General features: G+C 48.9%; 9 protein-coding genes across 9 annotated transcripts; 5 read left to right on the top strand and 4 right to left on the bottom strand.

Moving 5' to 3' along the window:
* Positions 1–119: 119 nt before the first annotated feature.
* I303_104041 (uncharacterized protein) lies at positions 120–1,472 on the bottom strand (the record flags this gene model as incomplete). Its single annotated transcript, XM_018407370.1, has 5 exons — positions 120–164; positions 223–411; positions 476–904; positions 987–1,265; positions 1,338–1,472. The coding sequence occupies 5 exons, from the start codon at positions 1,470–1,472 to the stop codon at positions 120–122; spliced, it is 1,077 nt and encodes a 358-aa protein (XP_018264178.1).
* A 670-nt stretch (positions 1,473–2,142) lies between these two features.
* I303_104040 (mitochondrial 54S ribosomal protein mL41) lies at positions 2,143–3,113 on the top strand (the record flags this gene model as incomplete). The annotated part of the gene is made up of 3 exons (XM_018407369.1): positions 2,143–2,221; positions 2,360–2,508; positions 2,697–3,113. 3 exons carry the CDS (start codon positions 2,143–2,145, stop codon positions 3,111–3,113), a joined length of 645 nt encoding a protein of 214 aa, XP_018264177.1.
* A 204-nt stretch (positions 3,114–3,317) lies between these two features.
* Positions 3,318–6,202, bottom strand: I303_104039 (protein transporter SEC23; the record flags this gene model as incomplete). Its single annotated transcript, XM_018407368.1, has 9 exons — positions 3,318–3,341; positions 3,409–3,877; positions 3,947–4,524; positions 4,576–4,815; positions 4,868–5,026; positions 5,096–5,410; positions 5,520–5,817; positions 5,927–6,098; positions 6,163–6,202. The coding sequence occupies 9 exons, from the start codon at positions 6,200–6,202 to the stop codon at positions 3,318–3,320; spliced, it is 2,295 nt and encodes a 764-aa protein (XP_018264176.1).
* Positions 6,203–7,458: 1,256 nt separating this feature from the next.
* Positions 7,459–11,001, top strand: I303_104038 (uncharacterized protein; the record flags this gene model as incomplete). The annotated part of the gene is made up of 14 exons (XM_018407367.1): positions 7,459–7,564; positions 7,635–7,710; positions 7,790–7,990; positions 8,115–8,364; positions 8,469–8,702; positions 8,777–8,890; positions 9,058–9,261; positions 9,368–9,544; positions 9,617–9,730; positions 9,845–9,958; positions 10,078–10,167; positions 10,273–10,530; positions 10,626–10,789; positions 10,908–11,001. 14 exons carry the CDS (start codon positions 7,459–7,461, stop codon positions 10,999–11,001), a joined length of 2,196 nt encoding a protein of 731 aa, XP_018264175.1.
* A 288-nt stretch (positions 11,002–11,289) lies between these two features.
* On the bottom strand, positions 11,290–12,396 carry I303_104037 (uncharacterized protein; the record flags this gene model as incomplete). Its single annotated transcript, XM_018407366.1, has 6 exons — positions 11,290–11,353; positions 11,452–11,546; positions 11,679–11,833; positions 11,949–12,084; positions 12,224–12,322; positions 12,382–12,396. 6 exons carry the CDS (start codon positions 12,394–12,396, stop codon positions 11,290–11,292), a joined length of 564 nt encoding a protein of 187 aa, XP_018264174.1.
* A 355-nt stretch (positions 12,397–12,751) lies between these two features.
* Positions 12,752–15,911, top strand: I303_104036 (uncharacterized protein; the record flags this gene model as incomplete). The annotated part of the gene is made up of 11 exons (XM_018407365.1): positions 12,752–12,828; positions 12,914–12,926; positions 12,997–13,067; positions 13,140–13,259; positions 13,319–13,442; positions 13,505–13,642; positions 13,701–13,817; positions 13,884–13,976; positions 14,029–14,401; positions 14,460–15,424; positions 15,498–15,911. 11 exons carry the CDS (start codon positions 12,752–12,754, stop codon positions 15,909–15,911), a joined length of 2,505 nt encoding a protein of 834 aa, XP_018264173.1.
* Positions 15,912–16,439: 528 nt separating this feature from the next.
* I303_104035 (uncharacterized protein) lies at positions 16,440–17,355 on the top strand (the record flags this gene model as incomplete). The annotated part of the gene is made up of 3 exons (XM_018407364.1): positions 16,440–16,521; positions 16,683–17,014; positions 17,320–17,355. 3 exons carry the CDS (start codon positions 16,440–16,442, stop codon positions 17,353–17,355), a joined length of 450 nt encoding a protein of 149 aa, XP_018264172.1.
* Positions 17,356–17,801: 446 nt separating this feature from the next.
* On the top strand, positions 17,802–20,473 carry I303_104034 (uncharacterized protein; the record flags this gene model as incomplete). Its single annotated transcript, XM_018407363.1, has 3 exons — positions 17,802–19,138; positions 19,283–19,515; positions 19,740–20,473. The coding sequence occupies 3 exons, from the start codon at positions 17,802–17,804 to the stop codon at positions 20,471–20,473; spliced, it is 2,304 nt and encodes a 767-aa protein (XP_018264171.1).
* A 312-nt stretch (positions 20,474–20,785) lies between these two features.
* On the bottom strand, positions 20,786–21,646 carry I303_104033 (uncharacterized protein; the record flags this gene model as incomplete). The annotated part of the gene is made up of 4 exons (XM_018407362.1): positions 20,786–20,956; positions 21,143–21,223; positions 21,376–21,473; positions 21,586–21,646. The coding sequence occupies 4 exons, from the start codon at positions 21,644–21,646 to the stop codon at positions 20,786–20,788; spliced, it is 411 nt and encodes a 136-aa protein (XP_018264170.1).
* Between the last annotated feature and the right edge of the window lie 443 nt (positions 21,647–22,089).

The raw sequence follows: 22,089 nt of genomic DNA, 5'->3' as shown, positions 1-22,089 counted from the left end.
TACTTACATCTATACATGCTTGTTATGAATGCTGATTGTATATACAAAGGATACAGTGTCGAACCGTTTCACGCATATAGTATCACCTCGTCTCTGACTGGTGATGTGCTTCTTCAGTCTTATGCGATCTTGTACACAATCTTCTTTCCTGATACTTTGCCCTCCTGCATCAGATTAGTCAGTATAAGCTGTTTTTGAATCACCGGTTGGGCCCGCACTCACCATCTGATCTTTCAAACCTTGAGAAATAGCTTCCAAGCCTTGTCTGAGATCGACGGGATTCGCCCTGATGCGGTGCTTCGCGATCAATTCGCTGGTTCGCGCATGATACTCTTTGCCGAACGCGGCGTTCTCAGGGATGAGGGGGATGATAGTTGGTTGATCCGGAGTTCGAGGAGAGAAATTCAGTTCCTTTTTGACGTGTTCATCAGCATTAGTCAACGCTTGAAGGAAGAGTCGCGAAGCGTCAACTCACTTTGCCGAGGGTGGTATAGAAGATTGTATGGAACAAAGGGATCTCCGGTCGGATGGCCTTGGCTTCCTCAGGAATGGGATTGATGACATTCAACACTTTTCCTTTGGGTCCCAAAGCTCCCAAGGCGATCTTGAAGCTCCCACCTTCTGAGATTGTATCGAAGCCCAGTTCTGTCCCTCCGTTTGTGATTTTCAGAGCCTGTTCGACGGCGTCCGCGTCTTTGTAGTTGATCACTTCGTCCGCGCCGTACGATTTGACCAGCTCGAACGAATGAGGTGACGCGAAGGTTAATACCTTGTATCCGAGGAGTTTGGCGATTTGGATAGCGAATAGCCCTACACTGGTGGCCCCCGAGTATAACGTGTACCACGGTGACCCCTCAACTGGCTTGAGCGGTGTCAAGGAATGTGTCTGAGATTGGAAGAAGATCTGTGACGAAGTTGAATCAGAACTGTGCTCAACCTCTCCATGTCAAACATAAAAAAGTGTAGGCGTAGGCAGGTAGACTCACCTGAGCAGCTGTACCCCACGCAACTCCGAAAGTACTTGCTCCGGCCATATCGGTTCCTTCAGGTACTTTAAAGGTCAGATCCGTCTCTGCGACCATATATTCCGCATAACTCCCTCGTCCCTTGACGGTTCCCCCGGTGATCGTCCCTGCGATTTTATCGCCGACCTGGAGGTCGACTTTCAAGTTGGAACCGAGCTTGACGATCGTACCGCTGTAGTCACATCCTTGGGTCATGCCATCGACAGACATGTATGCGGCTAATTTCCAGTCGGAGGGGTTCTGGATCATCAAGACAGTAATTTAGTCAGCTTTTGAAGATACCAGACTGTTTCTGGGTGTGTGTGTACTCACCTGAGCTGCATACTCGACTTTGATGAGCACCTCGTTCTCCCCTGGCTCGGGAACGGGCACGTCCTTGATGGTCACCCAGCTGGCTGCTTGGTCCTCGATCACGGCTTTCATAGTCGTTGGAATGGTGGAAGTCATCTTGCGGGTTTGTTACTCTTTATTGATCTGTAGAAATTGAGTGCAAAGTCTGCTTTTTTGTGAAGTGTCAATTGCGCAACGGTGATGTATTGTACTGTTAAATTAGTTGTAGACTTGAGAATTGTCGGAAAGAGAAGTACGCATCAATCAGAGACATACACGGCCCTTATATACCCATTTGGCTCCACTGTGAGAAGATCAATGCATACCTTTTGATTACTCACTCATCGGCAACTTGTGGAGGTGTACTGAGCGTATTGATCATCGTCCCTCGCATTCCTCCACTGGCTAAAGTAAGCATCATAAGCACTTGCAGAGGGAAGCTTTGTCACTGTTTGTTTTAGTGCGAAATGGGATGGGATGGATCTGCCCTTCGGTCAATTTCATCCTTTCAGGCGGTCACCGAAAATGGGAGGAACGGGTGTCCTGGTCACCGTGGGAAAGCAGCGGTCACCGCTTCCTGAAGTAGGCGTTAGTCGCTGCTTCTGATATCTCGCGGCGCGCGCGCCTACATTTGAACCAAGATTTCGAAGCTGTCTTTTCGGAGATGTCAGACTGTTGCATTTTCGAAGAGGCATACATCCATAATAATATCGCTTGACCAATACCTGACGAGTGTAGATACTGCAACAACGACGAGACAACAGGACGACAACATCACGCGGAAGACATGAGACCCACATCGATAATAGCTGGTGCCTCCAGGCTGCCATTGACGCCTAAGAGGGGTAACAAGGATTTCTACAAGGGTGAGTGGGCGAGAATAGAGATGATTTCATATTAGCTCGATTGGACCGGACTGCACTGGAAAAAAAAACACTTGATCTCGATTTCGACTGGGAGCTAGAATCATGAGGGGATCACTGACATCCACGTGCTGATCGCAGGAACCGGTCAGTCTCGAGTACCAGGGGGAGGCCATCGAACGGGTCCACCGGGTGTGCACGTCGTGAAAGGGAAAGCGAAGTATAGAGTCTTAGATGACAAAGTCAGAGTATTTGTCGGGCCTGGGGCTAAAGTGCTGGAGGAGACCGAGGTGAGCTAAGTGTTCAAGCTTCATGTCGATCATCGGATCACTTCTGGAGGTCGAGATCCAATACGTGTTGCGAACGAAACCCCTGGACTAGAGTCTCTTGTCACTGAATATATCGTTTCGAACACGAATTGAAGGCTGAATTGGGTGTTGAGCTGATGTATCAATTAATGAATATTACTTCCGGATAGCTACGCCCCTACGTCGGAACCCAAGAAATGTTAGACCCCTCAAAAGGAACCACGAAATTCTTTAACCCATATTCCAAAGCCTCTTCTTCCCGACCGAGATTCCCCTCATTCTCGCCTATGCCTCTGCCGCGCAGCCCCAGCACAGAAGGTGATGGTGGTAGTGACGTAGCGGCAAATGCGAAATTGAGTAGGAAGAACTTCACGCAATTCTCGAAGCGATATCAAAACTTGACGTGGGAGGAGAAACAGGCGTTGATAATGGAGCATCGAAGGCAATGGTTCGATGCTGTATCCAGTGCGTATGGCGGTGGCGGCGCAGGAGGGGTGCATGCCTCAGTGGCGGCGGAGGAAGAACGCACTCGGGAGTTGGAGAATCGTTCGGTTCAGTCATCGGAAAATCCTCAACCTGCTGTATAGGTTGTTTCTACTGTATATTTCACCTAGGCTGTGACCATGCATCTCATCACCCAGATCGTGCTCAATGGAAATTCGGAAAGAAGCGTTCGGTCGATCTGTCAATGCGACAACGCTGCCGGTCGATCTGTCAATGCAACAATGCTGCGCAAATCGGCGATCAACAACATGCATTACTGAGCTTGAATCACTGTATATACCCCGGCCTTAGCTGGTAGAAGCGCCGACAGCCTATGTACACAATGTGATTAGCTTCGCATCTCGATGACGTTCGACTAAATGAATCACGCCGACTTACTAATCTCTTGAGATGCTCCATGAACACCTGCAAACTGACATCATCCGTGAAGATCGCCTGACCACCCCCTTGTCCTCCATATCCACTACCGCTCTGGTGCGTCGTCGAAGGGTTAAGTTTCGAAAGCAAGAACCTCGCTTGAGAACCACCTTGATCACACACCACATATCGTGGTATCGGGTTTCTATCTTCCAATAATTCCTGAGCATCAGCAACCGGAGCTTCGAGCAGTTCCTTGAAGTTCGCATAATCTTCTTGTTCTTGGTAATTCGCCTTTCTCCATTGAGCAACTGTCTCTCCGTGGAAAATCAAAATATGGAAGAAGGTATCCAACAAAAGAATGACATCGGGTCGGATCGATACGGAATCAAGTAAGACCGGGTGAGGTTCCGTGTCGAAACCGTACGACATGAGGGTGGGCTGGATCATGATCAACGAGTTGTTCACGTCGGCGTCGTTCAACACGTGTCTGGAATATAAGAAAGGGATTTGTCAGTGTTGACTCGCGAAGTAAGCACAATGAGTAGAGATGACTCACCGATAGAAGGCAGTCTCATCAGGCGAGTTGTTGAATACTTGCAAGAACTGACTTCGTCGAAGATGGAACATGAACTGAGGATAGATACTGAAGTTCGGCGAAAGCTGGAACGATGTCGGATCCTCTTTTCGATAATCCGCAAATTTCTGACAAAGTCGAATGAGCATTCGATCCAACCATCTGAGCACGTCTGGCGAGTCGTCGATCTCCGCTTTGAAGACGGCAATTCTAGCCATAAGCACGGCAGCAGCTTCTTGATCGAATGAAGCCGCGATAGACGGGTGTCCACCTTCCTGGAAGGTTCTTGAGATAGTCGTAACTCGCAATCGGTATTGACCCGAGGAGTGTTGATAGTGTGTAACAAATTGGATCAAACCCGATTGATTTGGTGACAATGCTTGTCCAGCGGGAGTGACTACCTCGAAATACACCGCCAAAGATGTCTTCGGGGTGAGGGAGCAGACTTTCCAGGCAGATGTCTGACCGATACCGATCTCTGTCTCTCCGACACATTGCGATTTCTTGTTGGCTGAAATAACGTGTCCTATCACTCCGGAAATCTTGAGTTCTTTGGTAGTCTACAAGCGACGTCAGCTGTCCTTCCCAGAGTAGACGAGTGGCGTGCTCACCAGGACATCGAAAGTACCGTTGAAACCCATCTTGAGGTAACCCTGCTCGTCCTTGCCCAAGGTTCGCAAGAAACTCTGCTTGAAGATGGCAGTCATGAAAGAGTCGGAAATGATCATAAAACCGTTCGTAGCGTTGGTGAGTGACTTCATTTCGAGCAAACCGACTTGATCAAGACAGCCAGCGTAGATGTCGATAGCGTGACCATTGGCAGAAGCCCGCTTGGAGAGTCCTTCGTAGTACTGCATGGGAAGTGAGCATATGACTGATGACTATAGAGCGCGTATTACCCACCTTGGTGGCTCTCTTGAAATGCTTGACGCTATCTCTGTCGATGTCGTGATGAGATCTGATGGGCTCTCTGAGCTCGGGGCCGACGACCATACCGGGACCATCTGTAGGAGGCCCTCCGGAGAAGAGCATGATCCTAGCACCGGTGTTGGGGAAGGCGGACTGGAAGCATGATCACGCCTATGTCAGTGACGATACTGAAGCGATGACTTGACATTGAGAGGAGCTCACCTCTAGTAAAGCAGTGGCTACGCCCAAAGCGACACCAGTACATCTGAGAGGTCTCTTGTCTTGGTCTACTGGCCAAGGATCCCTTTGCAGGTTCTCGAGGATATTGGTCAATTGGAATTCGCAACTTTCGACCGACTGGAGGAACTTGGACGCCGCAGGTGCAGGGACTGGTTGACCGGGTCGCATAGGCTGGATAGGTCTGTTCGAAGGGTTCAAACCTAACATATCGGCGATCTGCTTGGGCTGATAATCCTTTGATCCTCTGAAAACGTATGCTTTGGGACAATCGGCATAAGCTAGTTCGTGGACCATGGCCTGCATAACAAAGAGCACAGGTCAGTAATGTCTCTTATGCAGTGAAAACACTTCCCTCGAGGTGTAACAAGGACGGGTCAACGAGTGTGATGGAGATCAGCGGACTCACCATTGTACCGAAAGTGATCAACCCAACCAACGCGTTAGGAGGTAAAAGACTGAGTGAGACCACCAAAGTCTCCCTAAGAGCTTTCAATTCATCTTCGTCAACGCAAGTGTCGACCACGTAAAGGAAGATGGGCGGGATTTGCGCGGGTCTGGACAAGGTATATTCGATGGTGGTGAATTTGGGCAACAATTCGGGTGGAAGATTGTTGGGTGATAGATCCTGGTGATAATGTTGCGGGAACGGGTTTCGTTGCAAGCAGAAAGGGCAGATCCACATTTTCCCTCTGACGTCGACTTGACTATCATATCCACATCGTATCAGCGAACCGGGTCAGAAAATTGAAGAAAGGATGATTCAATGTAGTCGACGTGTATAGTGCAAGAAGTCTCCAGTCTTGTCGAACTCACCAATAAGGGTTGAGGATAGCTTTACATGATCCCTTACAAGTCACAGGTTCATACATCACAGGAGGCAGATCTTCTCTTTCTTTGAGTGGGGTATAGAGAGCTGAGATGGGTACGACGGTACGTGTAGCTTCGATCCGGCTGGATGGCCAGACATTCCACGATAGTCTGACACCTGTACGTATTCATCAGCTATGCTGACCCTCGTAGTCAAAGACAGAGGCTGAGAGCCGACTAACCATCTTTGTCCTCGACGTCCTCAAATCCAGGTCCGTTCATCTTGTATCTATGCTCGTGTCAATAGTTGAAGGTGTAAGGCAAGAATTCAAGGTAAAAGGAGGGTGATGTTGAACACCAGTTGAGCGGTTGGAGTGAACGATGAGGTGTGAGGTTCCACGCCGCGTCTGGCCATGAATCTCAGAGCATGGATTATAATGTAATTAATTCCGCTTAAAACATCAAATCCTTGTTCGTATAACGGCTAGTATGACCGCTTGTCACTGTTAACCACAGGTCGCGGTAGATCAGAGTTCGATTCTCTGACAGGGAGTTACTTTTTGACTTTTTGCATCCGCTTTTTGTCCTCGTCTTACCCACGCGTTCCCCGCTGACAGGCGAAAGAAAGGAGCCGTTATCTGAAACGGGGAACGCGTTGTCAGTCAGTACGACTGCAAACCATCAACCACCATTTTGTCTGCTTCCCGCTTATGCTCCACTGAACACTCGAGCTATCAAAAATCAACATGCCTGAGTATGCTAACGAATGGACGTGACACTGGAGTGGATACTAATGTTCTTGTTCATCGGCCGCCCGTCTCCCGGGATCGATTGATATGGTGAGAATTTACCGGACTGTCGTCAAGGTGACAAGGCTTGACCCCTCGGCAATCGATGCACCCTTCACCATTGATCACATTCAGGACCACTTGCTCACCCTGGCATGGACTACGTCCAGTCGTTGGGAACACTGTCAACGCGAAGGCCGCAAAGCAAATCATGGCACTGACCGGGTCAGTGTAGCTAAGAAACCTAAAACTCAAACGACCGAAAGGCATGATATGGTGCCATCAGGTCCACTTATTGATGCCCTAGCCATGACGGCCCGACATGGTCGCCATGTCGATCCCTGTCATCAACATCAACGGACGAGAGGGCCTTGAACAAGTCGACCAGGATACGTGATTGTCGTCGTCAGTCTACCGATATCGAAACGCATCGACAAGGATGCCTCACCATCAATTTCCGTAGCTTCCCCTTCCTCTGCATTTCACACATCGGTATGCCCGATTCTGCGAACTACGTCAGATAGGTATATATAGTCCCATTTCATTCTCTCTTGAATTGATTCTTCTCCTCAGCCTTCTTTACGCTCACTTTCTTTTCATTTACTTTGTTATACATCCTACACGGAAAGGCACTGGCTGCTTTCTCCATTCTTATTCATTGACTGTCTAGTAATTTTCATCCCTCCATTTTCACCTCACCTTGCGCAACTGCCTTTTTCTGCTTTTCTATACTTTCGAACGCTGCCCACGATGCACCTTCAATCTCTTTTGACCCTTCTTCCGTTCTTGACCGGTCTTGCTAGTCCCACCGGCGCTGTACCTATTTACAAAATCATCAAAAGAGAAGTCCCGCAGGGTGAGTTTGTATTTCGCTCACCTGATTATCGAGTCGGATGAAAGCTGATTCTTTAAATCTTTCCACGTAGAGAAATCCCACGCTAGTGTCTTGACGGCCGTCCAGACTGTCTTACAACAAGATAATCCACTAGGTATCGTTGATCCGTAAGTTACGTGACAACATCCACCTTTCTTATTTCAATCTCTAATAATGAGTGGGGCTGACTATCCATTGTTTGTGTAGCGTGTTCGGTCTCCTTGGAAACGCAGCGGCCTCAGCTGGACAAGGACAAGTGACCAACACCGACTGCTTACAACAAGCTACAGCCGATCAAGCGTTCACCAATGCGAAAGCTGCGAACGACGTGGCGGGGATGACGGCCGCCTTGACTTATCGAGCTTTAGAGAGGAACACAGGTCAAGTCGGGTTAGCCAGTGTCTTGTGGTGCGTCTACCGGCTTGCTGCCTCCAATCCATGAGCTTGCTTCGATATCTGTGTCTGCTTGTTCAGTACATTGGAGACATCCCGAAGCTGATGACATACCCCTCTTCGCTCATGAATTACGCAGCAATGAAACTCCAGTCAATCCTGAAATAGCAGCTATATCGCAGCACCAAGACCCCGCCTCGACCGGAGCGGCAGCTACGAACAAAGCTATAACCTTAGCGCTCGCCCAACAGATCGCTTCCATCGGCGGAGATCCCCTCGATGCGTTGAAGAGCGGGACGTTCGCGCCTGGAGATACCTCTGACCCGACTGGTAAAGGGAATAGTTGCGATGACGATGATTGTATTTTCACTCAAAACCTTCTGGTGGAGGTGAGCCGTTCAGCCTCATGACGGCTTCCCTGCGCTAGAGCGCATCGCTAACTTGCCTTGGTTTTTTTTTTTTTTTTTTTTTTTGGGGGGAGGGGGGGTTTTAGGACGCGACTGAACAAGAAATCAACGACGCCGTAGCTGGGATCACAGCTTCCACCGGTGCCGCAACCGGAACTGGGTCGGCCAATGGAAATGCGACCACTGGCGCTGCGGCGACTGGATGTCCAGCCGTGACAGATACGACCGATACGTCCGCCAACGCAGACACCACCACTGGTACTGGTAATGATGCTGCTGCTGGCGACGACACTACTGATACTGATACTGATACCACTACTGTAAGTCCTGCTCTGACTCCTGGTTGTAGCTTCGTCCCGATCGCACAGCTAACGAGAAGATTGGGCTTTAAAAGGGCGGAAACAACGCTGCTGTTGCCGGGATCGACGTCGGACAATGTACAGACTTCTCCTTGAATTTCGCTGCTGGGCTGGACGGTAGGAAAGCCGACGAGTTTTCTTTTGAGCCGGTGAGTACATGTTCATATTTGGTATTGTATATTGCACCTTCTCAGAAATCACGCATACCTCACCTCACTCATCTCTGAAGAACAAACCTTCTTCTCTGTGGTCACCAGGCATCTCGGCTGACGCATGATATTCCTATTTCGCTTTACCCACGTATACTGTCATGTAGTCCGATCTAGTCAATTTCAACCACGGCACAGCCCTGAACCCCTCCATCATCACGCAGTTCATGTGCGACACCTTCGTCAATGCCTGTGCGAACTCGGCGACCACCCGCGACGCGTGCAAGGTCGTAGCTGCTGATTTGGATGCTCAGCTTACTAGTGGAGCTTTGGCGAGGGATCAGGGATTCCCAGATGCCTGGCTGGACGGCGTACGTACTTTGTTCAAACCGTTTCATCCCACCCCATTCCCTGCCCACTTCAATCTCGATGTTATCGTCAATAACGCAGAGCTAATATGGTGACTTGTGCGAATAGCTTGAAACTGCCTTTGGTATTACTTCGACAGGTACAGGCTCAGCAGGCTCAGCGGCTTCAGCTGGCACCGCCGACGGAGCCGATGCTGCTACAGGCAATACAGGCAATACAGGAGGATCTGCCGATACTACCATTGCGGGCGATGCAGCCACTGGCGCAGGTGCAGGTGCCGGAACGGTGAGTCTTCCTTCTTGTCGGGTAGCAGAAGCAGAACGCAGAATATCGGCTGATGCATTGAATGTGTCGCAGGGCGCAAACAACGCTGCTGCAGCCGGTATAGACGTAGGACAATGTACCGACTTTTCAATGACCTTTGCGGCAGGATTGGACGGTAGGAAAGGGGATGAATTCTCCTTCGAACCTGTGAGTCAACGCGAGCCGACTCGGTTCCATCGTCATCATCATCATTAGCACGTTTTCCGAGACATAGCTGATCCGGGAGAGAAGCTGATTCAAAGACGTGGTATCGTACCTCAGACCGATCAAACCAATTTCAATCACGGAACAGCCCTCAACCCATCGATCATCACTCAATTCATGTGCGATACCTTCGTCAATGCTTGTGCTAGATCAGCTACCACCAGAGATGCCGTATGTCCTTCTTTGATTCGAGGCCCCTTGCGCTATTTCCTCTTCGAGACTGTTTTGATGCGCACGAGTGATGGAGAGGGTTATAGCTGATCAAGGACATTTTGTGGAACACGGAGCAGTGTAAAGTCGTAGCGGCGGATCTGGATGCTCAGCTCGCTGCTGGGACTCTACAACGTGATCAAGGTTTCGCCGATGCTTGGTTGAGCGGAGTAAGTCACGATTGTACCGTTACTTGTCAACCCAATTCTTTCTTCCGGTTGAGGTTTGATTTCAGAGTTCGAACGGAAGCTCATATTATGTTCATTACGCTATAGCTCGAGACTGCTTTCGGTGTCCAATCTACTGGTACTGGCACTGGATCAGGAGCCGGCGCTGCCACTGGAGCAACTGGAGCAACTGGAGCAACTGGAGCTGCTGTCGACACCACAGACGATGCTGCTGCTGCCGATAACTCGACCACTGATACTGCTGGCGATGCCACCGCCAATGCCGACGCCGGTGCTGATGATACGGCCGCTGCAGGGAATGATGTGGCAGATGAGGCAGATGCGGCTGGTGCAGCAGATGCAGGAGTGAGTCAACTACGATCGAGACGATTCCCTCTTTCAAGTCCAGTCTAGGATGACAGTCGAGGTTGTCAGTCTGACCCCATATATGCACATCATAGGCTACGGGGAACAACCTTCAGACCTTCGCTGGAGCCTTGAATGGCGTGGCTGCTACCGCAGTACTCAACGTCGGGGGAGATAGACCATTCCAAGTCAAAGAGGATACGTTTGTCAATTCCGGTGCGGCCTTCCAACGATCATGCGATCAACAATTCAACGGATGGTGATTTTGATTTTGCTGGCCTCACCCCATCCCTTCCCCCTGCTACCCAAACGTCGACTCAGCTGAGCAGGAGTAGAAGCAAAACTGTGTGAGAGCTGACGAGTGCGATGTTTGATAGTGCAAACGTCGCTAATTCCGGAGGAGGGGATGCGTCTGTAGCTGATTGTGCGGCACAGAAGGATCAATGTAATGCCGCTACGCCTGCTGCTTAGTCTGTTCTTTCATAGTCCATACTCTGATGCGCAATCGGGATAAGCGTTATCACACTGGCGATATGCAGATCATCAACCTATATCTCATAACGCAATAAGTCTGAGGCGCATGATGACGTTTGAAACTACCTTTCCGCGAAGAATACACTTTGCATGAATGAATAAATGATCGATCTTATCCTGGATATCTCCTTCTTCGGAAAGCATGAGCTGCCTCTGCCTCCTGAGCCTGCTTCCACTAGAACTGCTTGGCCTGTCCATCGATACAACTTGTTGCGTCTTACCGAATCATACGGTCAACTGGTATTCGTATTCGTCGCTTCCACTCTGCGAGATCCACAAGACGATCGCCCTGTGATGTGATCGCAATCGAATTAGTCAGGATGTTTTCCGTCCGGCGTTTCCAGATGGGGCAGAGAGCCCAGATTGGGTTTTTTTTGTTCAACTCACGAAAGCATGATACCGCCGTTCATAGCTACATTCATTATTCCGTAATAGATGTAATCTGTGTATTCGGTGATGATGTATTTGAGGATCAAGACGGTCTGAAAGGTCAAAGGTATACTTGGGATTAGCACAGATTCCCCCTCTGACTGACTCTCACCGTTTTCTTTGCACTTGAACGCTTGGATGTTTGGGGGGAGTGTTTTGCAAAAAGAAGGATGTAACGGACTTACCAAGCTTCCAGCTAGACCACCGGCCATGAGAGCTACTCCGATAAACAGGACGACTCTTGCCCTTACAGCAGCCGGACCATCTCCTCCCCAACTATCGCCGGAGAAGGCGGCGCTGAGATGCGATTTATCAAGGAGGGAAGTGATCAGGAAGCCGACTATATCAATCAATTTTGTGATTAGCTTGCTAGATTGATTCGAATCGTCTGCCTTAGAGGGTGGTACAAAGGAAAAAGGGATAAGTAATTAGGTAGGTGGGTGACCTAGACGTACGGGTTGAACAGATTGCTGGAATCCAATCTACGAAACTCATATGTACGGGGACGACGTCATATGGCGCATCAGGAGGAGGTTTGGCATGGGAGGAGATCGTGGCTGCGTCGAAGAGGAAGAAGTATGATAAGGCGAACTGTGGGGAGATCGTATCATCGATCAGATCGTTTCACATTAGGTCAGCAGAGCTTCTCCCTGGTCAATGGCAATTACGGGGAAAGGCTGCTGCACAGTCCAAAAAAGGAGACGGTCTGATATCGTTGGAAGGCACTTACCAATCCACCAGAGAGATAGGTACCCCCAGACCTTACTTTAGGTCCGACTTCGAATCGAGGAAGTGAGAATCGGAATACCCTTCGAGGGTCGTATGTTGCCTAGCCGGTCATTCGTCAGCTGACCTTCGATGAGCTTGGGAACCTGCAGAGTAGCTTACATGTGGTATGGACATCCTGCTTGTGCTCTGCTATTCGGTAAAGGCTGGTCTGATGGCTTGTATGCATGGATGACTTCCTCTCAACATGTATTAGATATTCAGTTTAGGTCGTCTCGGACCACGACAACTGCGCTCAAGAAGCCATCAACCACACTCTGCCTTACGTAACAGATATACACGGTTCCTATTCCGTCATTTACTGGGTACTGGGTGGTCTGTGCGCGTGACTTTTGTGCGGTGGGAGACGCGACTGCTGTTGGAACATTACAAAATCACAAATCAATCATTCTTAATCCTCATCCTTCTTCTTCTTCGTCCTCATTCGCGACCGTTTATGTTTAGTATTGTACGGTAGAGGACCCACGGCAAGATGGGTATCTCAGGTCTACTTCCATTGCTCAAGGAGATACAAGTCGAGGGACATATCTCTGCATTCAAGGGTAAGAGGTGAGTTTTCTCTAGCTTACTTACTTCGCGACGCGCCTGGGCCTGATGTGGTGTCGCTAACACGATTTTTGACATACACTACCAGGCTGGCAGTAGACGTGAGTGTCATCAGCTGTGGATCTGCAAGCAGTCTGTTCTCAGCTGACTGGCATACTCGCATACTTTCAGGCGTATGTTTGGCTTCATAAAGGTGCCTTTGGATGTGCGGAGGAGCTGGTGAAGGGGAAGAAGACAACTAAGTGAGCTACACGTTCATCATACTTTTCTCGTCGGTTACACAGAAGTAACCTCAGCTCATACATCCATATCAGATTCGTGGATTATGCGATGTATCGGGTCAGGATGTTACGCTACCACGGTATAAAACCGTATATAGTATTCGATGGCGGCCCTCTGCCAGCTAAGAAGGGGACCGAGGTATCGAGGGCAAAGTGAGTGAGCTGTGTGATCGAAATGAATGTAATCGCAGCTCACATCCACTGCATTATAGATCTCGAGAAGAAAACCTCGACAGAGCTCGTTCGATGGAATCGCAAGGAAGATTCAAGGAGGCAAGGGATCTGTATACCAAATGTGTCGACATCACCCCCGAAATGGCTTATCAGCTTATCAAGGTAAGCCCCTCTTTCGTGTGGATGTCAGCGAAGAAGCTCATAGAACTCCTCGATGGGCATAGGCATTGAAAGCTGAGAATGTGGATTACGTGGTCGCTCCCTACGAAGCCGATGCTCAGCTGTGTTATCTGGAAAGAGAGGGATTTGTCGATGGGATCATCACTGAAGATTCCGATTTACTGGTCTTCGGATGTCGCCAGGTAAGCTTTTTAATATAGTATCACACTGCGAAAGTGCTCACCCAATGGTATCCCGCAGGTGATCTTCAAGCTCGACGGGGATGGCAAATGCGTCTGGATACATCGGAACAACATCGCTACCATACGGCAATTCCCGATGCATGGCTGGACGGACGTACAATTCAGGAGGATGGCAGTGAGTCGGGCATGTATTATGCACAATTTTGTACTGAGGAGAGGCTGATTCTCTTTGACTGCCCAGATGTTGTCAGGCTGTGACTACCTCGATTCGATTGTCGGCATAGGCCTCAAGAAGGCTCATGCTCTGATGAGACGATTCAAGACAGTTGAAAAGGTGAGCTGTATCTTACTCATCTGTATTGTCCATCAAGCTCACACCTCCTCAGCTTCTCCAACATGTCCGACTGGAAGGCTCGATGACCATACCGCCGGATTATCTGGCATCTTTCGCTCAAGCGGAACTAGCTTTCATCCATCAACGGGTGTACTGCCCTCATCAGTGCCGGCTGATCCCCTTGAATGACTTTCCTATGGGTGGTCTAGCTGAAGACGATGAGAAGTGGATCGGCTTGGATGTGGATCAGGCAATTGCCCGAGGAATGGCTACTGGAGATTTGCATCCCGAAACGAGAATACCAATTGTCGACGAATGGCCGGATTTCACACCTATTGCACGTAGCAAACCTCTCGGTGAGAATTTCTCGGAGGTCAACTCGGCACCAGCGGCCTCCGGCGGTCCCATGGATGCTTTCATCACCAGTAAGTGGTTGTGAACGACTTCGAGGTCTACAGAAGGTGGTAGCTGACGATAGTACAGGAACGAAGAAAGCCAAACCTCTGCCGAAACCCGTAGGAGCCCTCGGTTCTGGCCCATCACGACTATCCGACCAGGTCCTCATGTCGACATCTGCCCCCGCGCTGTTGTCACGAGCACCGCCTGCCTCGTCAGCTGGCATCAAGAGTAAATTCTTCGGCAAAGCCAAGCGAGAAGTCACACCGGAATTGAGCGAATCTCTGCATTGGGAAGAAGATACAGCCAGCGAAGATGTTGAATCACAACCCATAGCTGGTCCATCCCGAATGCGGTCTTCACCGTCAAATCGATCGCCCAGCCCTGCGATCTCATCCATCAGGGGAGAAGACTCGCCTGCAAAATCTATCCGATTTGGGCATGTCGCAACCTCACCAGGATGTATCCTGTCCAGTCCGCCTGATTCTCCTTCGCAAGGTATACCATTCTCGACACCTCGTCAAAATATCAGAAGGATCAGGGAGGATACTCCGCCATCACCTACAGGCGCCACGGCAGGTGGAAGCTTTTTGTTAGGAGCAAGTTCTCAGATCCTTGATACGGATTATGACGGTGAGGTGAAAGAGGAGCTGGTGGAGGGGACTCAGGTTGAAACTCCCATCGAAACTCAAACGCCGCTCCGCAAAGAACGGAAATCGCTGTCTTCTTCTCGGTTCTCGACCATCGTCATACCCAACTCATCTTCACCGATTGGCTCCAAACCATTCATACCGGAAACCCAGGTGTTACCGCACGCTAGCACTTTCAGACCGTTCTCATCGTCTAGCGATACTTTGTCGGACGAAGAACAGATAATCACCCCATCAGTGGATCAGGTCAACCAGAAGAAGCGCAAAAGAGTGAAGCAGGAATTGGCGGAACAAGACGAGAATATTCAAGATAACAATGAGGATCCCAGCGAGAGGAAGAGCATGGAGAAAGCTAAGGTTATTGCTAATGGCTGGAGAGCGAAATACGCGTTTGGGCAGAATGTAAGTTTTGACGAAAGCGACAAGATAAGGGTGTGAAATAAGATGATTGATATTTTTCCTGCGATCAATGTAGTCCTCTTCTCCTGTTCCAAGTGACGATACACACAAATACACGAGACGAAGTGTATCCGAAACGGCTCGTCGTTCAAATTCTACCAAACGACCTTTGATGCCAATTTCCGCTTCGGCTTCCAGGATATTGATGGCGAGACCGAACAATATCCCTGTCCCGTCACCGACACCTTCAGTATCGAGTACAGGTAGTGCTGCTTATGATAAATATTCGACGGGGGCGGGCAAGACCAAAATCTCACGCGGAGTCGACGCCGAGGAGATAGGTCAACAGACGCTGGTACCTCAAAGCTCATCGCCTGTGTCTTCTTCTGCCAGTATCGAGTCGATCTTCGAAAGTACCCAACCTGGAGGCAAGACTAGAAGTAAGTTGGACAAGTATAGGTTTGGCAGTGGGTCGTTCAGTAGTCAGTAGGGGCTTGAGTCTGTGTTTTACTTTAGTTGTTGTTCCTATTCTATCTTTGACATTTGTTTACACTCGTGCGTTTCATCGGGTGATTCCCCTAGTATATCCCATATTTCATATTTCAGGTCATCATATCCTCCTTCGAATGTTCGGTATTGTATTGTAAGTAGTAACGATTATCACGACCTACCCTTATGCATATGACATATCATGACTTGTTCGTTTGCCTGTATCTGCCGCATGATTTCTTGGAAATCATTCGCGGAAGGGGGTGGGGGGTGTTGGATTTCGGACTTTTCGGACTATCTCCGCTTGCTTCCGCAACGATTCATTCGGTAATGCCATGTCGCATCTATTTCATCCTCATGAATTCTTGTTGGGAATTCTCATCGAGTGCATGACCATCTGATACACTCGACTCAGCTTAGCGACAGGCTTCGTAACGCACGGGACAACGGCAGACAGTCGATCACATCCCACCAGAATCAGGCGAAGGAATTTTTCAAATCCAAATATCAAGGGAAAGAACAAGACACAATGCGACCTTCTCAATTACTCAGAGCAACACATTATAAACCGTCGATACATTTCTTAGGTCAACGGAAAAACATTCGTCATGGTGAGTGCGGTGTGGTGTGGTGTCGCGACGTTGCGCCTCTGTACAATGGTGATGATTTGAGGTTGTAATGATGTGTTGTTACGAAGTTACGATAAAATTATGCTGGCAATATAGGTAGAATTGGGCTGACACCTCAGTCCTTTTTTATTGTGAATCTATAGCCCCCCACGCACCGGCCGCTCACCCATGCGCACCTCCAGAAATAGTCGACTCGTTCCAATCTTTCTTGGCCAAATTACAAAGTACCTCCGATGGACCTGAAAACCCTTCGTCGAATCCTAAAGCCCAAACCCCCGACGAATCTTCCAAGGGGATAGTGAAGGACCAAGAATCGAAAAATACTCAGACTTCTTCTTCTTCTTCATCATCATCAAGTAAAACAAGTGGGGGAAGCTCGTCAGGCAAACCAGTCGATTTTGAGAATTTCTGGGAAGCTCCGAGTTATCTTTGGACGCCAAAGGAAGTTACGGAGAGGGAGTTGGATGCTGTTATGGTGAGTCGCATATCTTCTTTTTTTCTTTGTGATCTAGACATGGGAAAAGACTTCGTTCGGCCTTGGAGATTGGGATAGGAGTGAGATGAGGGGAACAGAAGAGGTTGCGGGCAGTAAGGAGAAGAAAAGGAGACAGAGACAGAGACAGAGACAGGATAAGAGACAGATGCATGATTGGGATACTGGATTGAAGGTCCCGTTATCCTCGCATAAGCAGATTAGCCGGAATAGGAGATCCTCTTTTGTTATCTTGTTATCAAGGAAGTCAAGTGGCTGATTCAATTGTCTTCGTTGCGCCCACACAGAGCGGAGGAGCCACGGATGTTCGGACTGGGCCTTAAGCTATGGCCCATAAGCAGGAACATCAGGAGGAACGTTGCGGAGAGATTGCCCCATCTGGGGTTTTAGGTATTGCGAGATACGGATCGCTCATATGCATGTCATGACTTTGTTCCTGTTTGATCATGCTCTCGATGCTGTCTTGCCTGAATAGCAGAAATCATCGGCTATTCTGTGGATAAATATATATGATCTCCTCATACGCTGCAACCACTCATTCATGCCTTCTATGCGCTTGTTGAAATTGAGATTAGGTCAAATTCGTAATGGTCATTGCGAAAAGGTTTGTAATTATGACTAGAAAATGATTTGATCCCGCTTTCGTCGTCAACATTACTCAAGTTGACCTTTTTCACTGTACGCGTCTCTCGAACTCACCTTCATTCATCTCTCCTTCATCATCGCATAACAGAGCAAGCACATTCAGTGAACTAGACGGCTGAATAGGATGTCTCGCGTTTTCCCTCCAGTCGCCACCTCTTCCAGGCAAATAGCGCCTCTGCCTCACCATCAGCCTCAGCCTCAACATCAATACCAAGCACAATTAGCCCAAGGCCAAAGCCAACAATCGAACTCATCGCGATGGACACCCTACGCACCCAACATCATCGAGCTGTATCCCGGCCCGAAGAATCGCTTGTTCCTATCTCTGCGGTCGGGTATAGGCGAAGAAGTAGATTATGCCTTACCGAAATTGGTCGTAGCGTCCTTCAACGAGATCGATAAGTTCAAGCTTGAAACTTGGGTGGACAGCGTTAGCGCTCTGAAAGAATGGCCTGAGAAGTGGATTGAGGGGTTAGAGCTGGAGGTGGCTTCTCAAGAATTACGCAAATCACGTCGTCAATCTTCATCACAGTCGAAATTACTGCGTCAGCAAGATACCAACGGCGCAACAGACGACGACATCCAGGCCCCAAGGGAATTAGCATTGAGTGTCGTACCCGAATGGACATTACCTCAGAGTACGATAGACCGAGCGACCAACTCTTTGTTGGTGTTGAGAAATGCTTCTTTCACGAATACCAATGCGAAAATCATCTGCCGAACATCTTTCCTAGAATTCTTGATACGGTTCTTCTCTTTACCAACCTCTTATCTGCTAGAAGTCTCCTTGAGAACCCCGGAACCGATCCACCATATCCTGAATATCCTCCAATCGATATTCCCCTTCCTCGTACCGAACCACGCGAACGACCCTCGGATTCAACGCATATTCAACGTCGTCCTACCTGAACTCCTGATACATACTAGAGATCAAGCGATGATCCAGAACATCCTCCCTCTTTTGATCAGTAATCTGTCTATATCAAACAATCACAACCTCTTTCCTTACTCGACGTTGCAAGAACTGATCAGCCATTTACTCAACTTGATCGTCCTACGCCCGACGTCCCCACCTGTCATCCTGGATCTGAGCTTGGATCTGTTGATTTCGTTGACGCAAAATACGAACTACTGTAAACAGATTTTACTTTCCCCCGAATTCAGCGCGCACCTGAAGAGCCTCTTGGCTTTATTGGATTATGATGCGCGGCAGACCCAGGCGACATGGGAGAATCCCCAGCATCTCACGGGCAAGGTGATTCGGAATCCTGCTGGAGAATTTGTGCGCAATGAAAATTCGCAGAAGAGGAGGAAATTGCAGAGAGAGTTGAATCAGAGACAAATGGAGATCTACGGTGGACCTGGTGTGAGGGTCGAAGTTGGTGAAAAGGCGCCGGCGCTGAGTAAACAGATTCAAGAGAGGTTGTACGCTATGCGAGAGCCTACAAGGAGTATCGCATGGTGAGTTATGGTGTCCACTTCGATATTTATCTCTACTTCTACTGCACTCGTCGTCGAAGTGATATCGTCAAATGCTCGTTATTAGTGCATAAGGTGTACATTCGTCACCTGCCCGATGCTTATGCTAATTTGAGGATTTTTTAGGATGCACGAAATCTTTATATACTCCTCGACCTCGCAATTGCTCCAAGTGACATTCTGGCATGCCTATAGGGATTTCTTTCAGAACCCCTCGACTATAGATCCCCTGCTGAGTGCGTCGGAGGTGATCAAGAATGTCACGGTTGCTTTCCCTGGGGCGATGGCGAAAGTCTGGACGGATGAGATGGGAGGTCAGAAGTTCGTAATTGCAGGAATGGGGTTCAGGAAAGGTAGTGGTGAGTGGTCATCTTTCCCTCATACGTTTGACCCTGTTTTTGGAGGCGACAAGTGCGACAAGTGGAAAAAATGTGGATGGATGTGAACGAAAAATCAAGGGAGCAGGGCCCATGCGCTATAGACCAGTCTCAGCCGAAATTTCCAAACTGAAAACGAAAGGAGAAAAATCTTCACATACCAGATTTGCATGCTGATTTTTTGTGGATATCTTTACCCCTGTCAGACGACCAAGAACGCTTCACCTGTTTATGGCAAAATTGCCCATCCCCTCATTCGCCCACCGATCCTAAATCCTTACTCGCCCATATTCAAGCCACCCACCTTACTACTTCTCAACCTCCGCTACGATGTCAATGGGCTGATTGTACCCAAATGCCTTTCACCTTATCCCACTTACTAACCCATCTCCCGTCTTCCCACCCCACACCGGTTCCGGAGGTGATCACTTCTCACCCCTCTACGCCCGATGTCCAAATATCCCAATCAAGCGTGACCTCTCGTCTAGTCCCGCCACTTGCCCGGCCCTTCAAACTCCATTTTGCGGCAACGACCACCCCGACCGAGTCCACCCAAGGTCAAGGACGCATCCCGGTAGGAACGGCTTTGCTCACTTGTCTGATATTGAGGAACTTGGCGAAAACACTCAAGGCGGAATTAAATCTATTGGATGTGGATCTGATAAGGGAGAAAGAGAGTCAGAAAAAGAAGAATGCGTTAGAGGAAAGGTTTGGATTGCCGATACCTGAGAATGTCCTGAAAGAGGAGGAGAAGGAAGAACAGGATGAGTTGAATGATAAACTACGAAATCAGTTCAACCAGCAGGACGAGATACAGAATAGAGAACGGTTGAATAAGGCGAGAAACGCGTTTGTTAGTGCGCAAGAAAGGTTGAGGGAGGTGGTAGAGCAGAACATCAGTGGATTGGCGGGATACCTGGGCGAAAGTCTGGGTTGGTGAACCCGCTTTCGCTTGAGGGATGGAGACTGCGGATGGCTTTGGACACTTGATATTGGGTTGCAGTCCTATGATAGTCTTTTGTATTTTCGAGGTGACCCTGAAGTATACATATGACATGACATCGCATCTTACAAAATTTCAAAGCGTGCATATGCGAGTGCGAAAGCTCGGTATGCAATTGGCATGTAATCTTACAAGGCGGACTTTGATTTCATGTCCTGGTGTTTTGAGCGCGATGGAGTCTGTATAGTAGACCGAAAAATCATAGGAGGCAAGATGTACCTCGTACCTCCACAAAGACAATGTCGAATATCACAGCTTCGCCTTTGAACTTGATCCAGGAACCACGGCTACGCATTCGATCTCGACGTCGGTGCCGAATGGTAATGACTTAACGCCGATACATGATCTAGCTGGGGGTGGAGATGGGATTCGTTTTAGGTAGGCTGCGTTCAGCTCTGCGAAAGTATCGTATGAGGTGATCTACGTATGTTCATACGTTCATACGAGGTAAGCAATGCGCATCAGGATCAGCAACATTGTCCGTTTGATCGTTCAGATTTTGTATAGGTGTACTCGTATGGATGTTTCAACGTGTCTTTTTGGGGGATATACCTGATCATAATTGACAGAAGAGGGAAAAGGGGAAGGAGTGTAGAAGGGACTCACAAAGATGTTGAATTTGATTGTATGTTCCAAAGAGCTTCCGTGTGCTTGGAGGACTTTATCGAGGTTGTCCATTATTTGGTTCTGCATCATCGTGAGTCGAGTATCAAGCGGATATAACATCAGCATATTGCAATAGCCTTGGGACGTGTGTCTTTCAAGTGCAGGTTGCGATCTCTTCATTGTACAGGGCGTACACAAGAGAACAGTGAATTATGGACGAACGGTCAACTCACGACTCGACTACTTATCGGCCCATCTACCAACTTCCCTTCTGCCGTCTGACCGATCTGACCTGAGCAGAATACGAATCCATTTGATCGAATTGCCGAAGCTGCAGGATCAGGATCATCAGCCATATTGCAGATCAGAAGAGCTCTCAACGATTGCATCGTATCTCATCTCTAAATGCTTTACTGGGGATTAGGAGAGCGGTCGATACTCACACAAGACCGGTATGGGGCGTGGGGCACCCGGGACTTTGTTTGCGATTCGTTCGGAGGACATAATGAGGCTGGACGAGCGCAGGTTCCGAGCTGATTGGCCTGGGATTTTTGAGCGAGTGAAGGAGGAGGCGATTCGCAATGAAGATAAGAGATGTGACATGAAGGGATGAAGTATCTTTCGAAGTGCGAGGAGGAGGAGAATGCATTGAGAGTGAGGACGAGGTAAAGATCGGTCAATTGAGTGGTCTTCTTTGATCGGAAATGACCGATGATGCACCATCACAGCTGCCCGATAACAACTGGCTTCGCTTATGCTTATTGCGACGCACTATGGTAGAGCAATTGTCCGATTGCGAGCTAGCAGGAATTGTCTGAGGTCGTCTCTCAGGCGGTATGAGGACTCATACTCTTGGAATCTCAAATACATGCGAAATATGCAACTCAGTTGATCTATGAGGCTGACTATAAGGGGGTTTAATCGGACCATTCAGTAGTCTCCAGCAT

This window comes from Kwoniella dejecticola, chromosome 4 (genome assembly GCF_000512565.2).
Source record: "Kwoniella dejecticola CBS 10117 chromosome 4, complete sequence".
In the NCBI taxonomy this organism is placed as follows: Eukaryota; Fungi; Basidiomycota; class Tremellomycetes; order Tremellales; family Cryptococcaceae; genus Kwoniella; species Kwoniella dejecticola.
Note: the sequence above shows the minus strand (reverse complement) of the source record. Positions and strands in the feature narration are given on the sequence as shown.